Source organism: Mchenga conophoros, linkage group LG5 (assembly GCF_057382185.1).
Source record: "Mchenga conophoros isolate Kocher_MC1m ecotype Shallow Benthic linkage group LG5, M_conophoros_male_GT1.1, whole genome shotgun sequence".
Lineage (NCBI taxonomy): Eukaryota > Metazoa > Chordata > Actinopteri > Cichliformes > Cichlidae > Mchenga > Mchenga conophoros.
In genome coordinates this window covers 13141023-13162124 of record NC_140530.1, presented here as the reverse complement: position 1 = coordinate 13162124, position 21102 = coordinate 13141023, and the positions used below count along the sequence as shown (strand labels likewise).

Here is a 21102-nt window from a genome sequence, read left to right as displayed (position 1 = left end):
ACTCGTCCAGTGACATTCAGTTTGTTGACATTATATTTTCTGCTTGATTCAGCTTGCTTGGAAATTCAACCAAGTAGGTACTAAAAAGATGCCTGGGTCCCAGGTACTAACACTTAATTGAAAATTTAGATTGTAGGTGCCAGTGGCGGTCCTAGCCTGCATGGCGCCCCGGGCGAACACTTATTCACTCATTTTTATAAACTGAGCACCTGATGGCTTTGAACTTTTCTTGTCCATCTTCCATTGGTTTTAATTTTGCACTCCAGTATGAACACCCATCCCCCAACCCGAGGATCACCACAACATAACCTAATAGACCTACACCGTAGTTCACAGATTCACTTTGTCTAAGATGTATTTCTGGGATTTCACACAACCCAGTATTCAAATCATAAATACATAATGGGCTTGGATTTAGATCATTATGAATGAAATGTGCGCTATTTGGAAGTAGCCGGCCTCCTCCCCTTTCAATGGGTTGTGTGTGAGACTTTAAATCATCAAACTGTAAATTATAAATTTTCAATTGTTATTGATCCTTTACCCCGAGTCCTAAATAGAGATGGACCGATCCGATATTACGTATCGGTATCGGTCCGATACTGACGTAAATTACTGGATCGGATATCGAAGAGAAATAAAAAATGTAATCTTTTCCAATAAATCAGCACCTCACAAAACTTGCGACGCGGTGAAACTCGGCCCATAACCGTAGCAGTGTGCTCACGTGATAGAGCGGCTGTGTGTATTTGTAGCCTCTACCAAACCGGCATTTCATCTCCGAGGAAGTGATCCCAGAAGTAAAGCAAGTGTGTAAGTTCATCTTTGAATGTTTGTAAAGCATTCCCGCGTTAAACTTAATAACCGATATATGGAGCGACTGCCTCTTTTCTCTCTCCCTCTCCTGCTGCTACTTCAATCATGAAACCGATCAATGATCAGCTGATCGGCTTTTCTGTCAAGAGTCCGTCTCTCTTGTTTGTTTTTGGCCCACTTTGCACCAGAAAGAGGAAACCAGCAGCTGAACAACAGCAGCACATTTAAGCTTGATAAGCTGTTGTTAGAATTTATTTATTATTACTTTCTACACCAGGCTCCTTTTCTACTTAGCTGACAGCTGGTAACTGTGCAGGGGCGGATCTAGCAAAGTTTAGCCGGGGGGGCCGATAGGGCATTAACAGGGAAAAGGGGGCACAAAGACATATTTTCTTTCTTATTCTCATTTAAAATGTGTAGCTTTTAATAAATAATTATCTGAATCTTACGTAAATGTATAGAAGTCCATTACTATATATAGTAACTGTTAAGTCTAATATACCCTAGTAAGCTATAGTACTTTTTCCTTTGGGAAGGTACACAGCAAATTCAAAAGTGTTAAATGTTTTGGTGTTAATAGTCTTCTTGCAAAAGTAGAGTTAATTTTACTCTAAGCAGAGTCACATTCTTTTAATGTAACTCTGAGGTGTAAAATGATAGTAGTTAAAATCGAGTGTTAAAAATGAGTGTTTCTCTGTCAAATCTGGAGGTGTTACAATGGAAACATTAACTCTTGACCTCTTAACTCTGAACTCCTAGAGGGGCTATGACACCAACAGAGTAAATTCACAGACTCCGCCCCCAGCATGGCTCCAATCGGAGCTGAAGTGAAGCCGTTTCAGAACATTTTGCTCTACATATTTGAGTTGTTTGCCATGCTTGGTAAGTCATTTTTTCAAAGATTGTTTCAATTATTATTATGAGCTTTTACTTCTGTGGCTCTTTGGAGTTGAGACAAAGCTGTGTGGAAGGCATTAGCCATGTTGCTCGCTGATAGCATAATATTCTGTTTTAGCTAGCTGAAAGGTATTGTTTGCGGGCAAATACCACAGCCTTGAAAAAAAGCTTGCATGTGAATTTTCAGTCAAACTTTTGGTCAAATACACCTAAAACAATGTCTAGAATGTGAAATGTTGGTATAATGGTGCTACTTGAAGCCTGAAAATGATCGCCCATAAAAAACAAAACAAACAAAAAAAAAAACGAGCAAACAGCAGTAGCTGACATCCTGACTGGGTTCTACGGTAGCATTTAGATCCCTCCAGAGTTTTGTGCACACGGTTTAGGTAAAAATTAAAAAGGTTGAGGTTTTACATTTAGTTCAGTATTACCTGTTGCCTGTGTCTTTGTCTTTTGGGAAAATACTTTTTTTTTTTTTTTTTACTGTGCTGCAATTGTTTACTGGATTATTTGTGCCATTAATTAGTGTCAACTAATTTTTATTCAATCTCCGCACAGGATATGCTTGTGAAGATGGAATATGGGGGAGAACAGAAGTGCGTTTAAGTTCCACAAAGGGATGAATGAAGGACATGCATATTGTATTGAAGAAATAAGTGATGAGAATGCTGTTATTTGCATTTACCAGCTCACCTATGTCATACCTTTTGATAAACAAAATTCTAATGAAAGTGAGAACATGTATACTGTTACATCTTTCAGAAAATGTTTTGAAATTGTGGTGCACAGTTCAGAATAAATGTTTTCCAAAAACCATTGCATCTTTTTAGTAAATGTTTATTTCCAAAAGAAATTTCTAGAAGTTCAGAACAGTAAAATTCCCGCTTTTTAGAATGAATTAGAAGATAACTCTTACGTAGTTAAACTAAAATACTCTTTGAGAGTTAATATATAAACTCTTAACACCAAGTGTTAAATTATCAACTCCAGACAGATTTGGTGTTTAACACTAAATCAGAGTTAACAAACCAACTCTCCAAAAAGAGTTAAATTAACACTCTCTGGTGTGGACCCATATAGACACTTTAATAGTGTTGAAATCAAATCCGACAGTGTTAATTTGGACATGCTGGATTTGCTGTGTACCATCTGTGCAGTCTGCAATTCTGTAGAAGAAAGATGTTGAATCTATTTAATTATTCTTGAAAAATAATTTATTTCTGTGCAATTTTTTTCCAACCTGCATCAAATTAAAGTTGATTACGTCGATTAAGAATCATGAGGTGGAGGGTGTGGGGTGGTTCCCTATTTTTTATTTGCTGGGAGTTTGCAACCCTATTAGTTAGGTTGCTTAATATTTCTTCTAAGTACTCTTTAAAATACCAGAATAGGAAGGATGGAGTAAGTTTATTAGATTGATCAGTATTGCTGAACTATGAAATATTTTGGGTGCAGTGTATTTTTTGCATACAGGTATAACAGAATAGCTTTACTTCAGTATGAACTTATACAAAATGCAGCAAGATATTAAAAAAAAGTTTTATTGATTAAAAAACACACTATATCGGATTCATATCGGTATCGGCAGATATCCAAATTTATGGTATCTGTATCGGACATAAAGAAGTGGTATCGTGCCATCTCTAGTCCTAAAGTGTATATTTATTTTCTTACTCTTCTTATATTTATTGTTTGTTTACTTGCACTACTGTAACTGGAGCCTTGTCGTCTCGTCTCTCTATATACTGGACTGTATGTAGCGGAGATGACGATAAAGTTTACTTTGACTTCAGCAGCGAGCAGGCGCACCGAGGGCTCTCGCGCTCACTTTTTCGCGTATAGAATTTCAAAAAAACATCGGTGCAAATTATAAGTCTGTATCACGATATCTGGTGCTTTCGTGTTTGTTGTTTTGTTTTTATTTTATTTTGTTTTATTTTGCGAGTTGGTTATTAGATGCTGCGCACCGGAGGGCGCCCTTACTCAAATGGGCGATAGAAAACCGATCGGTGCCTATGCCATTCCCAAAATGCGCTGGCATGATGTCAGGGCAGCATGAGTATGAGCAATTTTATTTATTTTTTTGCCGATGCCCGTGATGCCGCCCCCAAGTCATGTTCTCAGAGCAAGTTCTTACCAGCTGGCAGAGGTGTGTGAGTGGGTGGGTGCCTCTGCCTTAATGGCAGTAAGGCTCTCGCCACTGGTGTTTTCTGCCACCTCTTCCACTCTCTGTAATGATCTCCAGTTGTTGGCAGAGCAACTCCTACACCAGGTTCTCGATTGTGATCCTATAGAAGTTAGAGGAGATGCTAGAATTCCTGTCAAACTTCCTAAGGCTCTTTAGGAAGTATAAGCACTGACAAGTGTTTCTGACCACAGTGGCTTTGTGAAGGATCCAGGAGAGATCCTCTGTAATGTTCATACCAAGGAACATGAAACTGCTGACACTTTCAACCTTAACACCACTGATGTGGATAGGCTAGTGTTCTTTTCTGTGTTGATTTCTATAGTCCACTATCACTTCCTTTGTTTTGCTGATGTTGAGAGAGAGGTTGTCCTGACACCAGATATTTAGTGCCTTTCTCTCTGTAGACCGTCTCATTGTCTGTGATAAGCCCCATGATGGTCATATCATCTGCAAACTTAATGATAATGTTGGAGCTGTGCTAAGCAACACAGTCATGAGTGAACAAAGAATGCAAGAGGGGAATAAACACACAGGCTTGTGGTGTTCCTGTGTTATAAGAGAGGAGGAACTCTCACTAGGAGTTGTGAAGAAGTTGAAAATTCTGGTGGACATCCCAAGCACAAGGTCAGTGAGTTTGGACACATGTTTCAAAGGGACGATGGTGCTGAATGTTGAGCTGCAATCAGAAAAGAGCATTCTCATATGTGTTCACTTCCTCCAGATGGGTTAGGGCAGTATGTGCCAAGGTAATGACATCATCCATGGCTCTGTTCCTTTTGTAGGGAAATTAAAGAGGGTCCAGTGCATTAGGGAGGGAGGAACAGGTGTATCTTTTCAACAGCACTTCATGCTGTTCACTGGTTTCATCATTCCTGGAGAGGGGAATAATGGTGGGCACACTGAAAGATGTGGGAACCATAGACTACTTCAGAGAGAGGCTGAAAATGTTGGTGAACACCTCTGCCAGCTGGTAAGAACTTGCTCTGAGAACATGATTTGGAATGCTGTCTGGTCCCAGAGCTTTGTTTGAGTTGACCTTTATGAAGGACTCTCACATCAGCCCCACTGCCCACTAAACGGCTGTTCTTTGTTGGCTGGGACAGAATGAATGTGGAAGCTGTTAAGCTCATCTGGGAGCAACATGGTGGGTTGAACACTGATTATGATTTTATAGTCAACTCCACTTTGTCCTAGTAGTCTCTCTTGGTCTTTATGATGGACTTCCAGAGGTTTTTGGGGTTTTTTTTGATTTTGTTTTTGGCTGCTTTGTAAGCATCCAAGTTCCCAAAGTTAAAGGCACAGGTCCATGTCTTGAGCTAGGCACACAAAGCGAATTTTTTCTCCATGTTTTCTGGTTTGCGCATGTGCAGACACTGGTTTTAGTAACAGTTTTGCCAATGCTCTTGCTTATATAACTAATGACAGTGTCTGTAGATTAATTGATTTTTCCATCTCCTGTGTCCTCAAACAATCAGTTGTCTTAAAGCAGTCCTGCAAGACCCGCTCAGCTCCACTGTCCCATTTGTAAATGTTGCTGGAAACCTGTTTTTCTCATTTAAGTCTCTGTATGCAGAGAAGAGTATGGAACAATGATCTGCTTTCCCAAAAGTAGGGTGGGAGAGGGGTTCGTAACAGGCTAACGACTCCATGAAAGTACTGACAACTCAAGCAGAGATCACTCACAACTCGACCAGGCTGCACTTCTTCAGACAAATGAATGAGGTTAGAGACACTACAAGGGGTTCAGGTGAAAAGAGATCAATTGGGAAGAGAACCCTAATCTGCAGAAATCAAGGACATATATTGAACTTTTCAAATGTCACTGTTGTTACGAAACCAGTTTCACTCGGTGCTTTTTTTATTCCTCGAGGCATCCAGAGACGGCACAGGACTCAGTAGTCATTTCACAAAACCTTTATTCATCTTCAGTTAAGCATGCATCTTCTAGAAGGGGAGATGTGCAAGGCCGGTGTCTCTCTGCAGATCTTCCACTCCTTTGTTTGTTACAGTCAGCTTTATAGAAGCGACCCCATCATAAAACCCCCACGGTGTGCTGCAAACTCTGTGTCTGTGTGTGTATGCACGAGCACGTGAGTGCCTGTGTGTGCGCATACCCATGTGTCTATGTGAGTGCACGTGAGTGAATGTGCATGTAGGTGTGGGTGCGTAACAGTTAAAGCACTGTGTGTGTGTCTCTGTATCTGTGACTTCCTGCTGGTCACAACAGTAATCTCCTCACCCAGTCTACACCAAATTCCTTTAGACAACATGCAAAACACAGTTAGCATATTACAAACACTGAGACCCCCACACTGCATCCACCTGCCAATGGCCTCTTGTTGTCTTACATTTACAGATAAGGTGGAGAGTCTCCTGCAAACCTACTTCCAAGTTATGGCAATTATGAACTTTTATTAAAGGTACAAGCATCAGCATCAGCAACCCCCAACTGTAGCTTCCTGTCTCCTTTTATGACAGGCAAACCCCCAGTGTCCATAAATTCCTTTCTCTCTAAACAATTACACACACTCTCAGGCCTATAGCTAAACCAACTGAAACACACAGACAAATCCTTCCCTATTCCTCTGATCTACTGCTGGACCCTCTCATCTAAGCAAATTTAACACATTGTATTCTAATAATTATTTTCTTGTACTCACAAATCCCTCTTTTGATCTGCCCCATGGCAGATCAACAATACTCTAAATCTGTTACTAAAATGTGTTCATACAAGCTCTCCCCATTTCCCAAATGTAGCATCATGGCGTCTGTGTTTGGTTTGCTCCACCGTGACCTGTGATGTTAGAGTTGCTGCAATGAATTAATGTCGATCCTTCTATCTTCCGAGTCGGGTGATTCTCTGCTCCTCTTCTTTCTTCAACTTCCGGGGTGGACTACCCTTCAGTTCGTTGCATGGATCAGGGATTTATTCTGTCCCTGGGCTGGGATCCATGTAGGGGGTCTCAACCGAGTTCCCCTTTTTTTGCCAAGAGCCTTTCCGACCTCCTAGGCTCTACCGCCACCGCACACTGGCTCCCGTGTTGCCAGGTCTCGCCTTTCCTTTCAGCTCGACTGGGTGCAAGATCCTCTCCACCTCCTTGAATTCTCTGGTCCAGCTTGGGCCCGACCTCTTCTTCTTGAGCCCTTTCCGACAGACCCAATTCGCCTCTGGCACCGCATGCTCCTGGTATCTGTACTGCTTACAGAACCATAACTCCATCGCTCCACCTGTAACTGAAAAATAAAAATCCCCAGAAAACCCTCTTTTGGCACATGGCCCTCGCCATGCGTCAACTCCACACAATTAGAGATGAACAAGAAAGTTGCACATTCTCTCAAAAAATTCCCAGGGCTTCTCCCTTGGAGCAACTCTACTCCCAGCCTGTAACCATTTCATACAAAAACATTAGCCAGTGGTTAAATGTTAAGCTTGTTCAGCTCCCAGCTCCACCTGGAGCCTGTACCCTAGAAGACAAATCTGTAAGTTAAATCAAACTTCACATTTGCAGCCAGCTGTAGCTCATAAGAGTAATAAAGTACTCAGCATCACAGAGACAAGTATCATGTGCAGGTTTTCTCAAATCATTAAACTACAATTATTGCCATAATTTGCACTAAATAATGAATCATCCCAATTTATTCCACATTATAATCAGTGACTTTCCTTAAGCAATGTCACTTCACTCATTTAGTGGTCAAGTCAGTCAAGTCTTGTCAGCTTTTGTCAGCTTTTACCAGTCCAGTCAGTTCCCCATTTTTATTTTCACTCATTATTCAGTCATTCATTCAGTCATTCTTTGCTGATAGTGGAACCTATCGTCGCATTTCATTTCCACCCTCAGCAAAATGACGTCATTCCAAAAAGAAAAAGAAGAATTTAGACTGGATTACCTCACTGAATCCTTTTGGACAGGGACTCTCAATGTCCCAAATAAGTGGCTTTCTCCCGAGCCCATTGTAATTTTGGAGAAACTCACTTGCAATGGCTTTCCCGGTATGTATCGTATAGCGCTTTTAATTCCCATTATGCAGATCTGCTTAAAGAAAAGAAACTCCCAAACAAAACTCACAGTGCACTGTTCAAAAACCAAAAAATAAATAAATAAATAAATAAATAAAAATAACAAATCAAATATGAAAAATAAAAATACAGAAGCCCGGTCTTAGGACTTGTCCCAGAATATTCTTCCTCTAAAAAGTGAAAACACACCCAATCTAAAAATTGGTGAAAAAAAGAAAAATGCCTCAGCCAATTAAATCCCCAAAACTTTCACCAACCAACCCACACACTTCACACAAACGCAATATTCTTTGAAATGATCAGTTTCTTCCTTTGTCCCCAGGTGTGTGCCATGGTAAAACCTTCCCCATACATCATAAACAAAACAAAACAAAATACTAAAAATCAGCTAGTCTCATTTAAACCCTCGCTGCAGGATTCTGTTCGCCCCTGCTGTCATTCAATCATGTTCCCCAAAATAATACTAATTCAGTCGTCTATGTATCACTTCTCAACCCACTCAATGAACCAGACCAGATGATGGTAACTGTATTGCCTTCTTAAAATCGCGTTTGTTCCTAATGAGCTTCATTACGTGTGTGTGTGTGTGTGTGTGTGTGTGTTAGTAGGGTTAATACATTTTATATTTCTGTGTATCCTTTTATTTACCTTCCCCCTTTTTTCTGAAACAAAACTCCATTCACTCCAAATTTTTGTTTCAGAAACATCTAAATGAAAATCTCTGTCTTAGTCAGGCATAGCTAAACCCCAAATGCTTGCAGGTTACCATAGGCAACCATGCTGCTTGTTGTTAACCCCTTCTACAAATACCCTCTTTTGATGTGTGCCACTCTATGTATGATTTTGTGCTATCTGTAGTGCATATAATGTGCATGTGTGGTGTTGTCTTTCCATTTTCTCAGGCAGTACACTTGCATACCTCAGTGCTTGTCTTCCTCCCCCTTTTGTGGTGGTCTGGACACTGTCAATTCTCCACTTTAAGGCAGTCGCTTGTCTCCCCGGATTTCTTAACCCAATTTAATTCCCCACACTAAAACAGCAGCGTTCCTCTGTGTCCTCACCTGCTCCTCTCACTCCGTTCTCCTCTCCCACTTTGCAGTCCAATGACAGTTCTTCTTTTCTCCCACTGTCTCTTTCATTGCCATCTTGCTCCAAACATGGCAAATGTCAAAGTCCAACAATCTTCTCAAAAGTCCTTCACACACAGTGAAGTTGCAGCTTGCTGGAAACACATCTCCATTCATCCAATCAAGATGATGGATCTTCTCTTTCTGATGCCATTTGCTCATAGCGCTGCTGGACCTCTCTGCTCAGGACTATGGTATTGTCTCTTGGACTGCTGTCCACTGTTGATGTTCATGGCTGTGCTTCTGGAACTGCACTACTTGTCTTCAAGGAGAGGTTATCTTCCTTGGAGCTTGCTTTTTCAGGATTAGGAAGGGAAGCTGCAAAACAATTCAGCCAAAATTCAGACTGGGTGTTTCTAATGATCTTAACCTATAATTTTCTTCTGACTGCTGCCCATGGAAATTTGATCCAGGTCCGTTCCCCACCTGTAATCGACAGACTGAGAGACTTTCACTATTCACTGTAACTGCATATTTTTTCATCACTCCTAAAGCAACACATCTCCGCTTATTTTGTTTTAAACTCTCCTGACTTTAAACCCCCAAAAATGAAAATTTTATTTGTTCTTAACTGCAAACACAAAAAATCTTCTTGATGTTGTTATTAATTATTTTCATCCACAACACTCCAAATCATGTTTTGTTTTGTGTCCAGCAGCAGGGGAAGAAGGTGACCTGTAGTATCACTGCTTCCCCCAGTTGGAGACAATTTCTCACTCACACTTCCACACTTTTTATTTTCTTTGTTTTCATTATTTTTCTTTCTTTTTTTTAATCCATTGTTTTACACCCACACATCAGCCTGTTAACTCACTCCTCCAACCTCATTTTCCTTTCTCCCCAACAGCTCTCATCCAGTCCACAATCAAATTCTCCATTCATATTAGTATTGTACAGCACTTTGGTCTACCAGGTGTGTTTTTAAAGTGCTATATAAATAAATGATGATGATGATTCATCCTTAAGTACTTGATCACCTTTAAATGTCACTGTTAATTTTATCAATTTATTTATCATTACCTTAACACTAATCCACTATTTAGTTTTCTTTATTTATTTTAGTTCATTTTCTCCTATTTGATCACTTTGATTTCTTGACTATTATTATTTCACAGAAAATCAACTTTGTCTCCTTTTTTTGTCATCAAGGAATTCACACACACACACACAGCCTGGTCACTCGCCCCCACCTTTATTTCTCTCTCATACACACACACACACATCTTACTCCTCATTGGTTCCACCTGTGAACTCGCCCCTCGAGGCTGGCTCTCACACACCTCATGCTTCTCGCAGTTCCATTCACAACTTTCTGCGAGACACTTCCTCTTGCTGTGATTCAAGACAACGCCCTGATCAGCACACAGAGCGGGTGCCGTCCGCTCTTTTACACCTCAACCAAACTACAGTGGGGCAAAAAAGTATTTAGTCAGCCACCGATTGTGCAAGTTCCCCCACTTAAAATGATGACAGAGGTCAGTAATTTGCACCAGAGGTACACTTCAACTGTGAGAGACAGAATGTGAAAAAAAAATCCATGAATCCACATGGTAGGATTTGTAAAGAATTTATTCGTAAATTAGGGTGGAAAATAAGTATTTGGTCACCTCAAACAAGGAAAATCTCTGGCTCTCACAGACCTGTAACGTCTTCTGTAAAAAGCTTTTCTGTCCCCCACTCGTTACCTGTATGAATGGCACCTGTTTGAACTCATCATCTGTATAAAAGACACCTGTCCACAGCCTCAAACAGTCAGACTCCAAACTCCGCCATGGCCAAGACCAAAGAGCTTTCGAAGGACACCAGGAAAAGTATTGTAGACCTGCACCAGACTGGGAAGAGTGAATCTACAATAGGCAAGCAGCTTGGTGTGAAAAAATCAACTGTGGGAGCAATCATCAGAAAATGGAAGACATACAAGACCACTGATAATCTCCCTCGATCTGGGGCTCCACGCAAGATCTCATCCTGTGGGGTCAAAATGATCATGAGAACGGTGAGCAAAGATCCCAGAACCACACGGGGGGACCTGGTGAATGACCTGCAGAGAGCTGGGACCAAAGTAACAAAGGTCACCATCAGTAACACACTACAACGGCAGGGAATCAAATCCCGCAGTGCCAGACGTGTTCCGCTGCTGAAGCCAGTGCATGTCCAGGCCCGTCTGAAGTTTGCCAGAGAGCACATGGATGATACAGCAGAGGATTGGGAGAATGTCATGTGGTCAGATGAAACCAAAGTAGAACTTTTTGGTATAAACTCAACTCGTCGTGTTTGGAGGAAGAAGAATACTGAGTTGCATCCCAAGAACACCATACCTACTGTGAAGCATGGGGGTGGAAACATCATGCTATGGGGCTGTTTTTCTGCCAAGGGGACAGGACGACTGATCCGTGTTAAGGACAGAATGAATGGGGCCATGTATCGTGAGATTTTGAGCCAAAACCTCCTTCCATCAGTGAGAACTTTGAAGATGAAACGAGGCTGGGTCTTCCAACATGACAATGATCCAAAACACACCGCCCGGGCAACAAAGGAGTGGCCTAGCCAGTCTCCAGACCTCAACCCCATAGAAAATCTGTGGCGGGAGTTGAAAGTCTGTGTTGCTCGGCGACAGCCCCAAAACATCACTGCTCTCGAGAAGATCTGCATGGAGGAATGGGCCAAAATACCAGCTACTGTGTGTGCAAACCTGGTAAAGACCTATAGTAAACGTTTGACCTCTGTTATTGCCAACAAAGGTTATGTTACAAAGTATTGAGTTGTATTTTTGTTATTGACCAAATACTTATTTTCCACCCTAATTTACGAATAAATTCTTTACAAATCCTACCATGTGGATTCATGGATTTTTTTTTCACATTCTGTCTCTCACAGTTGAAGTGTACCTCTGGTGCAAATTACTGACCTCTGTCATCATTTTAAGTGGGGGAACTTGCACAATCGGTGGCTGACTAAATACTTTTTTGCTCCACTGTAGGACAATTAGGCTCACGATCTTCAGATCACGCCACGTTTGCCTCACGAATTATTCAAACTGCGCCACGGACTCGATGCCGCGGTTTCTCTCTTCCCCAAAATAAAACCAAATTAAACCCCCCAATTGACTTCACAGTTTGCAACATTTCGTGACATGGCCTCTTGCCGCAATTTCTACACACCACAAACAGACACTTTTAGACACAAATTCTTTTTTGTTACTTTAATTGACTCCCATACTTCGGACGAGACACAGACTCTAACGGCGCTTTCACACACACTACACAGTCCTCTTTCTGCATCAGGCACTGGTTCAACTCAGCTCGGAATCTAACCGGCGAAAGCAACCGATCCTGCTTTTATGCAGACTTTAGACTGTGACAGGGACTTCTAGCCCGAGTTAGTTACTTAGGAGTTCCGAATCCCCAGGTTACCACCCTGGACCTCCTGTCCCACAGGTCTCACCCTCGCGTCCGAGAGGGAGTGGGGCTGTCAAGCCCGGAACACACACGGCCCTCAGCCGGTGACGAGGCCTTAAACCCCACTTTCTAACTAAATAGAAACACACGTCTCCTGCTTTAACGCATGGGGGCGGATCACAACACCGCCACTTTTTCCTAATAACTAAGACAGATCACACACGGCCGCGGATGAAACACCGCTTCTATTAACTAATAACTAAGATGGATCAAACACCGCTTCTTTTACCTACTGAGTGAATTTACACTGGGATACGCTCAACTTAGCGAACAGATAATTTAGGCTTTATTCAATATGCACGCTTCGAAAATAAACAGGTCGTGCTTACCTTTTAATCATGTGAGCTAGCTCTCTGTTCGCCTTGTTTCACGATCTCAGCTCTGCCAATTCATCCTCTCTGGGCCTCGAGCAAATCCCAGGTTTTCGGCACCAAAACTGTTACGAAACCAGTTTCACCCGGTGCTTTTTTTATTCCTCGAGGCATCCAGAGACGGCACAGGACTCAGTAATCATTTCACAAAACCTTTATTCATCTTCAGTTAAGCATGCATCTTCTAGAAGGGGAGATGTGCAAGGCCGGTGTCTCTCTGCAGATCTTCCACTCCTTTGTTTGTTATAGTCAGCTTTATAGAAGCGACCCCATCATAAAACCCCCACGGTGTGCTGCAAACTCTGTGTCTGTGTGTGTATGCACGAGCACGTGAGTGCCTGTGTGTGCGCATACCCATGTCTCTATGTAAGTGCACGTGAGTGAGTGTGCATGTAGGTGTGGGTGCGTAACAGTTAAAGCACTGTGTGTGTGTCTCTGTATCTGTGGCTTCCTGCCGGTCACAACAGTAATCTCCTCACCCAGTCTACACCAAATTCCTTTAGACAACATACAAAACACAGTTAGCATATTACAAACACTGAGACCCCCACTGTGCATCTACTGGGCCATTGGCCTCTTGTTGTCTTACATTTACAGATAAGGTGGAGAGTCTCCTGCAAACCTACTTCCAAGTTATGGCAATTATGAACTTTTAGTAAAGGTACAAGCATCAGCATCAGCAACCCCCAACTGTAGCTTCCTGTCTCCTTTTATGACAGGCAAACCCCCAGTGTCCATAAATTCCTTTCTCTCTAAACAATTACACACACTCTCAGGCCTATAGCTAAACCAACTGAAACACACAGACAAATCCTTCCCTATTCCTCTGATCTACTGCTGGACCCTCTCATCTGAGCAAATTTAACACATTGTATTCTAATAATTATTTTCTTGTACTCACACTGTCAGACCTGATTGTTGTACTTTAAAGAAAAAATACACGAAATAGTATTTCATAAACTGGTTATCAGAAGGAAGAATCTCCTCAAACCCTTCTGACTGTTTAACAAGCACTAGTGTGACTCCTATTTTGAAAATGTCATTTTTTAGCGCACAACTGCAAAAACAAATGACCTGTCAGTAAAAGGGATTATTTGCATTGTATGATGGCTTGAGATGTTTTCACTGACTGAAACTGTATTTACATAACAAGGTGTCTCGTGCGTGTCAGCTACTGTCAGCTTTTTCTTTTTTTTTGCATTGCAGATGTTACCAAAGATTTCTTGCCAGTCATTCGTCAAAATTTATGCTTTCAGTACAGTTTTGCTTAGATGCATTGATATCTGTTTAGTTATCATTTTAACATCTTGTGATGCAAGGGCCATGTTGGTTTATTGCGTATACAGTTAATCATTTTGGTGAAATGATTTGTTACTAAGGTTCAGAATTCTGACGAAGCTTTAATAAATTTTATACATTTATTTAAAAGTAATGGCCCAGCTCTTTAATTATTACTATGTCATGTCAAAGGTTTGCCTTCAGCTTAAGAAAGAATGAATTTGGATTATATATCTGAAATCTGAACAAAAGCTGCCTGTGTTCAGTATGCAGGATTTGAAATTGGTAAATGAAAAAAGGAAAGTCAAAAATCAAAGCATAAGAGTCGAGATACAGACAGTGAACAACAAAGTGCTAATGTGGAATATCACAAGGAACGAGCAGTTTAACCCAGCTAAAAATGCCCCTCTCATCTCTGTGACAAACGTGTATAAGATGCAATTTCTAAATTAGCTGAAAGTGGGCGTCAGGCTTCGTCGAGCAGCTCGGATTTCAAGATGCTGAGTAATATAAATTCCAATTTATCACCTTTTTTCAACTGCACATTACATCCTCAAAGTTAAACTTTGCCATTATCCATTTCCAATAAAATAAAGTTATATAACTTTAGCTATTTTTGCTAAAAAATTTGATTGTCAGACATATCAACAATATCATTAAAACTTACCATAAATGCTGTCATATGACAGAGTCAGGGTACTATTAGTCTATATGGGGCGATCGTGGCTCAAGAGTTGGCAGTTCGTCTTGTAATCGGAAAGTTGCCGGTTTGAGCCCCGGCTCCGACAATCTCGGTCGTTGTGTCCTTGGGCAAGACACTTCCCCCGTTGCCTACTGGTGGTGGTCAGTTGGCCCGGTGGTACCAATTTCCAGCAGCCTCGCCTCTGTCAGTGCGCCCCAGGGCAGCTGTGGCTACAATGTAGCTTGCCTTCACCAGTGTGTGAATGTGTGTGTGAATGGGTGGATGACTGAATGTGTAAAGCGCTTTGGGGTCCTTAGGGACTAAATAAAGCGTTATACAAATACAGGCCATTTATATCAATCTGTGACTGAACGGAGTCAAGTTGGCAGCAATTAACCGTGATAAATTATAGAAAATCACATACACCAACCAGGCATAAGATTATGACCACTGGCAGGTGAACACTGATTATTTCTACATCGTGCCCATATTAGTGGTTGGACTATATTAGGGACTAAGTGGACATTTTGTCCTCAAAGTTTTATGTGTTTGAAGCAGGAAAAATGGGCAAGGATAAGGATTTGACCTAGTTTGACAAGGGTCAAATTGTACAGCAGTGAACCAGAGACAGGGTAATGGACAGCCAAGAGTCACTGATGTGTGTACAGATCAAAGGCTGGCCTCTGTTTTCTGATCCAACAGAAGAGCTACTATTGCTCAAATTGCCAGAAGTAGTTAATGCTGGTTCTGATAGCAATTTGTCAAATACACACTTTGTTGTGTATGGGGCTGCATAGCCACAGTCCAGTCGAGTGCCCATTGTTGACCCTTGTCCACTGCCGAAAAGGCAAACAATGGCACGTGAGCATCAGAACTGAACCATGGAGAAGTGGAAGGTGGTGGCCTGGTCTGATGAATCATGTTTTCTTTTACATCGTATGGATGGCCGTGTGTGTGTGTTACTTATCTGGGGAATACCTGGGACCAAGATGTAGTGTAGCAGAAGCGTCATGGTTTGAGCAGTGTTGAGTTTGGAAGCATGGGGTTAACCATCCATCGGGATGTTACTTTGACATGCACCATCTATCTAAGAACTGTTGAACACCCTTTCATGGAAACACTATTCCCCGATAGCTGTGGCTAAAGACAATGTACTCTGCCATAAAGCAAAAATGGTTCAGAAATGTTTGGAGGAGTGCAACGCTGACTTTGACAACTCAGTCCAATTGAGCATGTGTGGGATATGGTGGAGAAAAAATTCAAATCCATCTAACATCTTGGTATCAGATACCATAGCACGTCTTCAGGGGTGTATTGGAGCACATGTCCCAGCAGGTCAAGGCTCTTTGGCAGTAAAAGGCAGGCCAACACAATATTAGGCAGGTGGTCAGAATGCTATGCCCAATCAGTATAGCTGTTGCTGGCATGTCCACGCTGGTTTGTGCCTTTGTTGTAAAAATGCTTCTTGCCACTGAATCTCATATTTGTGGAAGGCCTGTTTGTTTTCCCTTAAATGGTGCCACATTTCTAACGAAAATGCATTTGTGGTTTGAGCAGCAGCATTCAGTATGTGGAAGGATCCATTGAAAACTTGCCAAATCTTCCCTGCCAAACAGCTTGCTCTGCTATTGACTCCTGTTAGGTGTTGTTTATTGAAATGGATGAAGAAACAAGACATACTGGCAATTAAACAATTTATTCATTTAACAAAATTTCAGTAGCATATGGAAGGCTGAGTGAGGAAACGATTGTGGTGTCGTCTTCTTTGGGCGCCCACTTCAAAGCCTCTTCTTGACAGGTGCCGACTCCAGGTGTTGACAAACGAGTCAATAGCAGAATAAGAGAAGAAATGGCAAGTTTTTCATGGGCATAACACATACTCAACTCTGCTGCTCAACCCATAAATACAATTTCCTTACAAGGGAAATAAACAGGCTTTCCAGTAGTATAAGATTTATTGCCAAGAAGCATTGTTAAACCAAAGAATAGACCAAACACACCTGTCCTTACCTTTTGTGCTAGGTTTATTACACTTTAAGTTTGCAACTTCCTGTTCCATAGGAATATAACCAGAATACAACCATTTGGCAGTGAGCCGAGTCCCCTGGAGTTGTATTCAATGGCAAAGATTGACAACATGTTGTTATCTGTTGCTGTCTGATTCAATTTGCATTTATAAACTAGACAGCAATTATTTGCAAACCTTGAACAATCAGAGTCATTTCAGTCAATCCATGTCAGACAGTAAAAGGTTGCCTCCTGTCAAGTGACCTGTACAATTGTCTTGCAATAAGGAGTGGTTGTGAGTGTGCAACACCCTCAAGCAGTAGGAAAGCATTTGCAACTTTTTGGTAACTAATCAGTAGAGGAATGTTAAAAATAAAATGCAACTTTGTCAAGCTAAGTAGGTGGAGCCTACAGTGGAGCCAATTTAATGTCATTTTGCTCAGCTAACATGTCAGCATTGTGGCGCATGAGATGATTTGTCTTGTCCTCCTCTTCCCCAGCTTCTGAAAATTTTTAAGGACACATTGCACACAGACTTCAGCCAATATCTCTAGAAATATCTCACATGCAAAAACACTATTTCATGCCTGTCAAGCTGTTATTTTTGACATCTTTCATAGATTTAACAAAAGAAATTGGATTTAATTACTTCCATATTGTGCCAGGCTGCTGGCAACAAAGCGCATAGATATATAATTTGTTACATTTTTCTTTAGCAAGACGGCCAGCGTCACTAGACACAAGACTCCCTTGAGTTAGATGCTTTTTTTTTTTTTAATAGTCGAATGACTCACCGGTCAGTGCAAAGTAGCTTAATGAACCAAAAAAACAACAACACTTCCCTAAAAACTGTTAGGTACAAGGACTGGACTAATTTAAATGAAAACCTAGCAAGTCTCCAAAGAAAAACGTCTGAAGGTAAATAAAGAAAATAAAGAAATTCTTAAAAAAAAACCAAAAAAAAAACCCCCACAACAACAACAACAACAACAGACAGTTGAATGGTTTTAATCTTTATTTACAATCATTTTACTATACATAATGCACTGTGCAGCTTTTTTTTGTTTTAGTACCTTTAGTACTACCTTTAGTACTACCTTTAGTATCTTTAAAACAGAAACAATACAATCTCAGTTGTTTGATAAAAGACAATGAAAATTAAAATCTTTATAGCAGTCAAAAAAAAAAAAAAACCCAAAACAAAACAAAAAACAGCAACACAAAGATTGCGAGATAAATATAATTACACCGATGAACTGTGTGAATCAAATAAGTGGAGTAAAGGAGGACCACACTGGCCATAACTCAATGGTAAAGCTGCAAGACAAGTATAGAGAAATGTTTGAATAGTGAATATTTAAAAAAAAAAAAATATTAGTTGCATACAGAAATACAGTATTTAACATGATGAGAAAGAATCTGAGAACATATGACAAGTGAAAAAAAAAAAAGCAAATATCCAAACTTGTTCACCTTGTTTTAGGCTACATCTACACAGGTATTTTGGCAAGTGTGGCTTTTTCTATGCATTTTTGTCTTTTGAATCCATGAAAACAGACTCTCTGAAAAACTCTCTTCTTGGATCTCTTTCACCTACCGGATTGTGACACAGAATCTAAGATCTTCTGAAACTAAGGGTGGTTCAGGGAAGATTTGACTCATTAGATCATCACTCACTCTCAATAATACTCTAATTCCTACAAATTATTTGGGGTCCCCCCCACACACACACACACACACACCTCTGTAATACATGTAGACACAAATAGTAATTATCTTCTGTTGGTTTCCGAGCATTACTGTGTAGTAACATTCACCTGTCCAAGGCTATAGTTTACGATTTCTGCAGGGTAGTGTTTTTATATCCGTGTTCCTGAAAATGTGACACCATTTCCTCAGATTTCATTTCAAATCCCCTTTACTGGTCAGCGTCTTCTGACTCATTGAAATTTACCAAAAGGGAAAATTTTTGTAAGCCACTTCAGATGAAAGCTGTTGGCATGTACTAGAACTCTCTATTGGTAACACATGTATGTCACTTTGTGATCTTTAATGATTTTGCAGCCCAATAAATATATTCTCACCTGGCTATACTCCAAAGACAGTTTATATTGTAATTGAGGTTATTTAAAAAGATATGAAAAGTTTATCACCATATCACCAGTGTACCATTCCCACTGAACAATAGGTTTAAGAAAAAGAAAACAACAACATTCACTGGTGGAATATTCCATTCACCATAAGGTGGTAGCTTGCGACTGGTGTAACACCATATCTGGACTGCCCTACTGGGGGCATACCACTAGAAACGATTCTGTGTTCATGGACTTTTATTCTCTGATGAAGGCGTGTGTACTGAAACAGCTTTGTGTATTTACATACAAATAAAGGCTGGAATTTGTTTGGGGGTTTTTTTTTTAGAAAGGGAGTGATTTATTTTTAATTTTTTTTTTAGTTGGGGGAGTTTCACTGAGATATAGTTCAAAATGTACTTGGGGAAAAAGTGTCCATGTGGATGTAGGCACGCAAGCTTAATTCATGTCATTAGTAACATCTGTGTTCACCCTGCTCATATCAAAACAGCTGCTCTCAAATATGTCCATTACAAACAAAAAGAATAAGCTTAAGAGACAACTGGTTCAACAACAATGCTTCTGTACATGTACAGGGTCAGCAAGGGGACAATGAATCATGCTTTTGTTTTCTTTAAGCTACAGGGAAAAAAAGTACCTGACATTTAATTTATCATGCCAAGAACATGGGAGGAGATTTTATTTTGTGGGTTTCAACTATTACACTGTCCTATACGCCACAGTGAGATGTCATTCAAGTAAAACCTAGTAGAGGTCTAATCAACTAAATTAAGCCAAACATCTGTTTGAGTATAAAATGAGTTTATATCAACTAATTTCCAAGTTCATTAAAGGAAAGGAGAAAAAAAATGACAACTTGACTATTTCAAAAATAAGTAACAATTGATTGATTATAATGCCGGCAATTCACACATCTTTAGGAAAGAGCTCATTTCTGACACTTTTTCACATAATCATTCTTTGGTTTACAACCCAGGACTTGTGACCTTAGCTGAGGACAGGAATGGAGATCAACTGATGATACTGATCCATCTGCCAGTTTCCCATTCCACTCCATCTTCACTCATGTACAAGACCCTGAGATACTTGAACATCTCTATTTGGAGCAGCAACTTGTTCCAAAGCTAGAGCAGGCACGCAACCTGCTTGTGGCTAAGAATCAGAACTTGAGGTGCCAATTCTCCTCCCAGTTGCGTCATAGCCACAATCCACAAATTCTATGTGGCATTAGCATGCATCATCCAAGACAGCTACATAACTTACAGACATTTAGGGTAAATCGTATCCACCTCAAGAGCCCTGCCACCAAGTATTAAATTTAATTACCTCCAAAACCTTGCTCCCTTGTGTTTTACCAGTCAAAATAATAATAAAATATCCAGTCTATTCCATCCCATCCACATTAAACTGGTTGCACTGCCCAAATATGCATCAAAGTTACTCCAGTCCCATCAAACTATGGATCAACTTCACTCACTAGCTCAGGCTCCTTACCTGCTAGACATTTCATGTACCTCTAGCTTGTTTTGGGACTTAGCTAATGCTGCTATTTTATGTAACGCATTTCAAGACTCAAAGATTCCTCAGACAAGTGAAAAGAAAGACTGTAACCACAAAAAAGCAAAAATGATATTGGACGCATCGAGAGCAGTTCTATTAAAAAAAACAACAACAAAAAAACCTATCACTCAGTGTATGGTGCTTTGTCTTGACAATGGTGTCAAAGCATGTATGTAGAGTAAATCAAACATGGGAAAGATTTTGAATTGAAAAGGTTGCGGGATAGCGTGGCAGGTCTGAATGAAATTCAGTACACTATTGCTTTTCATGTGGTAAAAATGGTTCAAGCTAAAAAAAAGAGGGCTGGTAAGTGTATACACGTAGGCCAAGTGAGACTTAACAAATGAAAGATAAAGTGATAAAACAGAAGGAATTAAAATGGCGATTATGCCATCACTGCACACTCAGTGTACTTACCTGAAAGAAACTTACGAAACAATTTCTGCTGTACATGTAATTTATTTTTTCCTAGAAGGTTCTACATTTAGAACTTGCATAATTTCATCTTGGACAGCCACTACATAAAAATCCATTATTTGCTATATCAGTGTTTCCCAACCTTTTGGAGCCACGGCACATATTTCATTTTAGAAAAATCACA

General features: G+C 40.5%; 1 protein-coding gene across 3 annotated transcripts in view; it reads right to left on the bottom strand.

The window, feature by feature from the left end:
- Nucleotides 1-16573: 16573 nt before the first annotated feature.
- tmem128 (transmembrane protein 128) overlaps nt 16574-21102 on the bottom strand; it is a 14098-nt gene continuing 9569 nt past the window's right edge. Inside the window, exon 4 of one of the 3 annotated variants that reach the window (XM_085273381.1) lies at nt 16574-17351. In XM_085273381.1, coding sequence (XP_085129507.1) covers nt 17300-17351 — 52 coding nt within the window. In that variant the 3' untranslated portion in view covers nt 16574-17299. Of the gene's footprint in view, nt 17352-17845 lie in introns of those variants that run through there. The other 2 variants (XM_085273378.1, XM_085273379.1) reach the window with 2 other exon arrangements.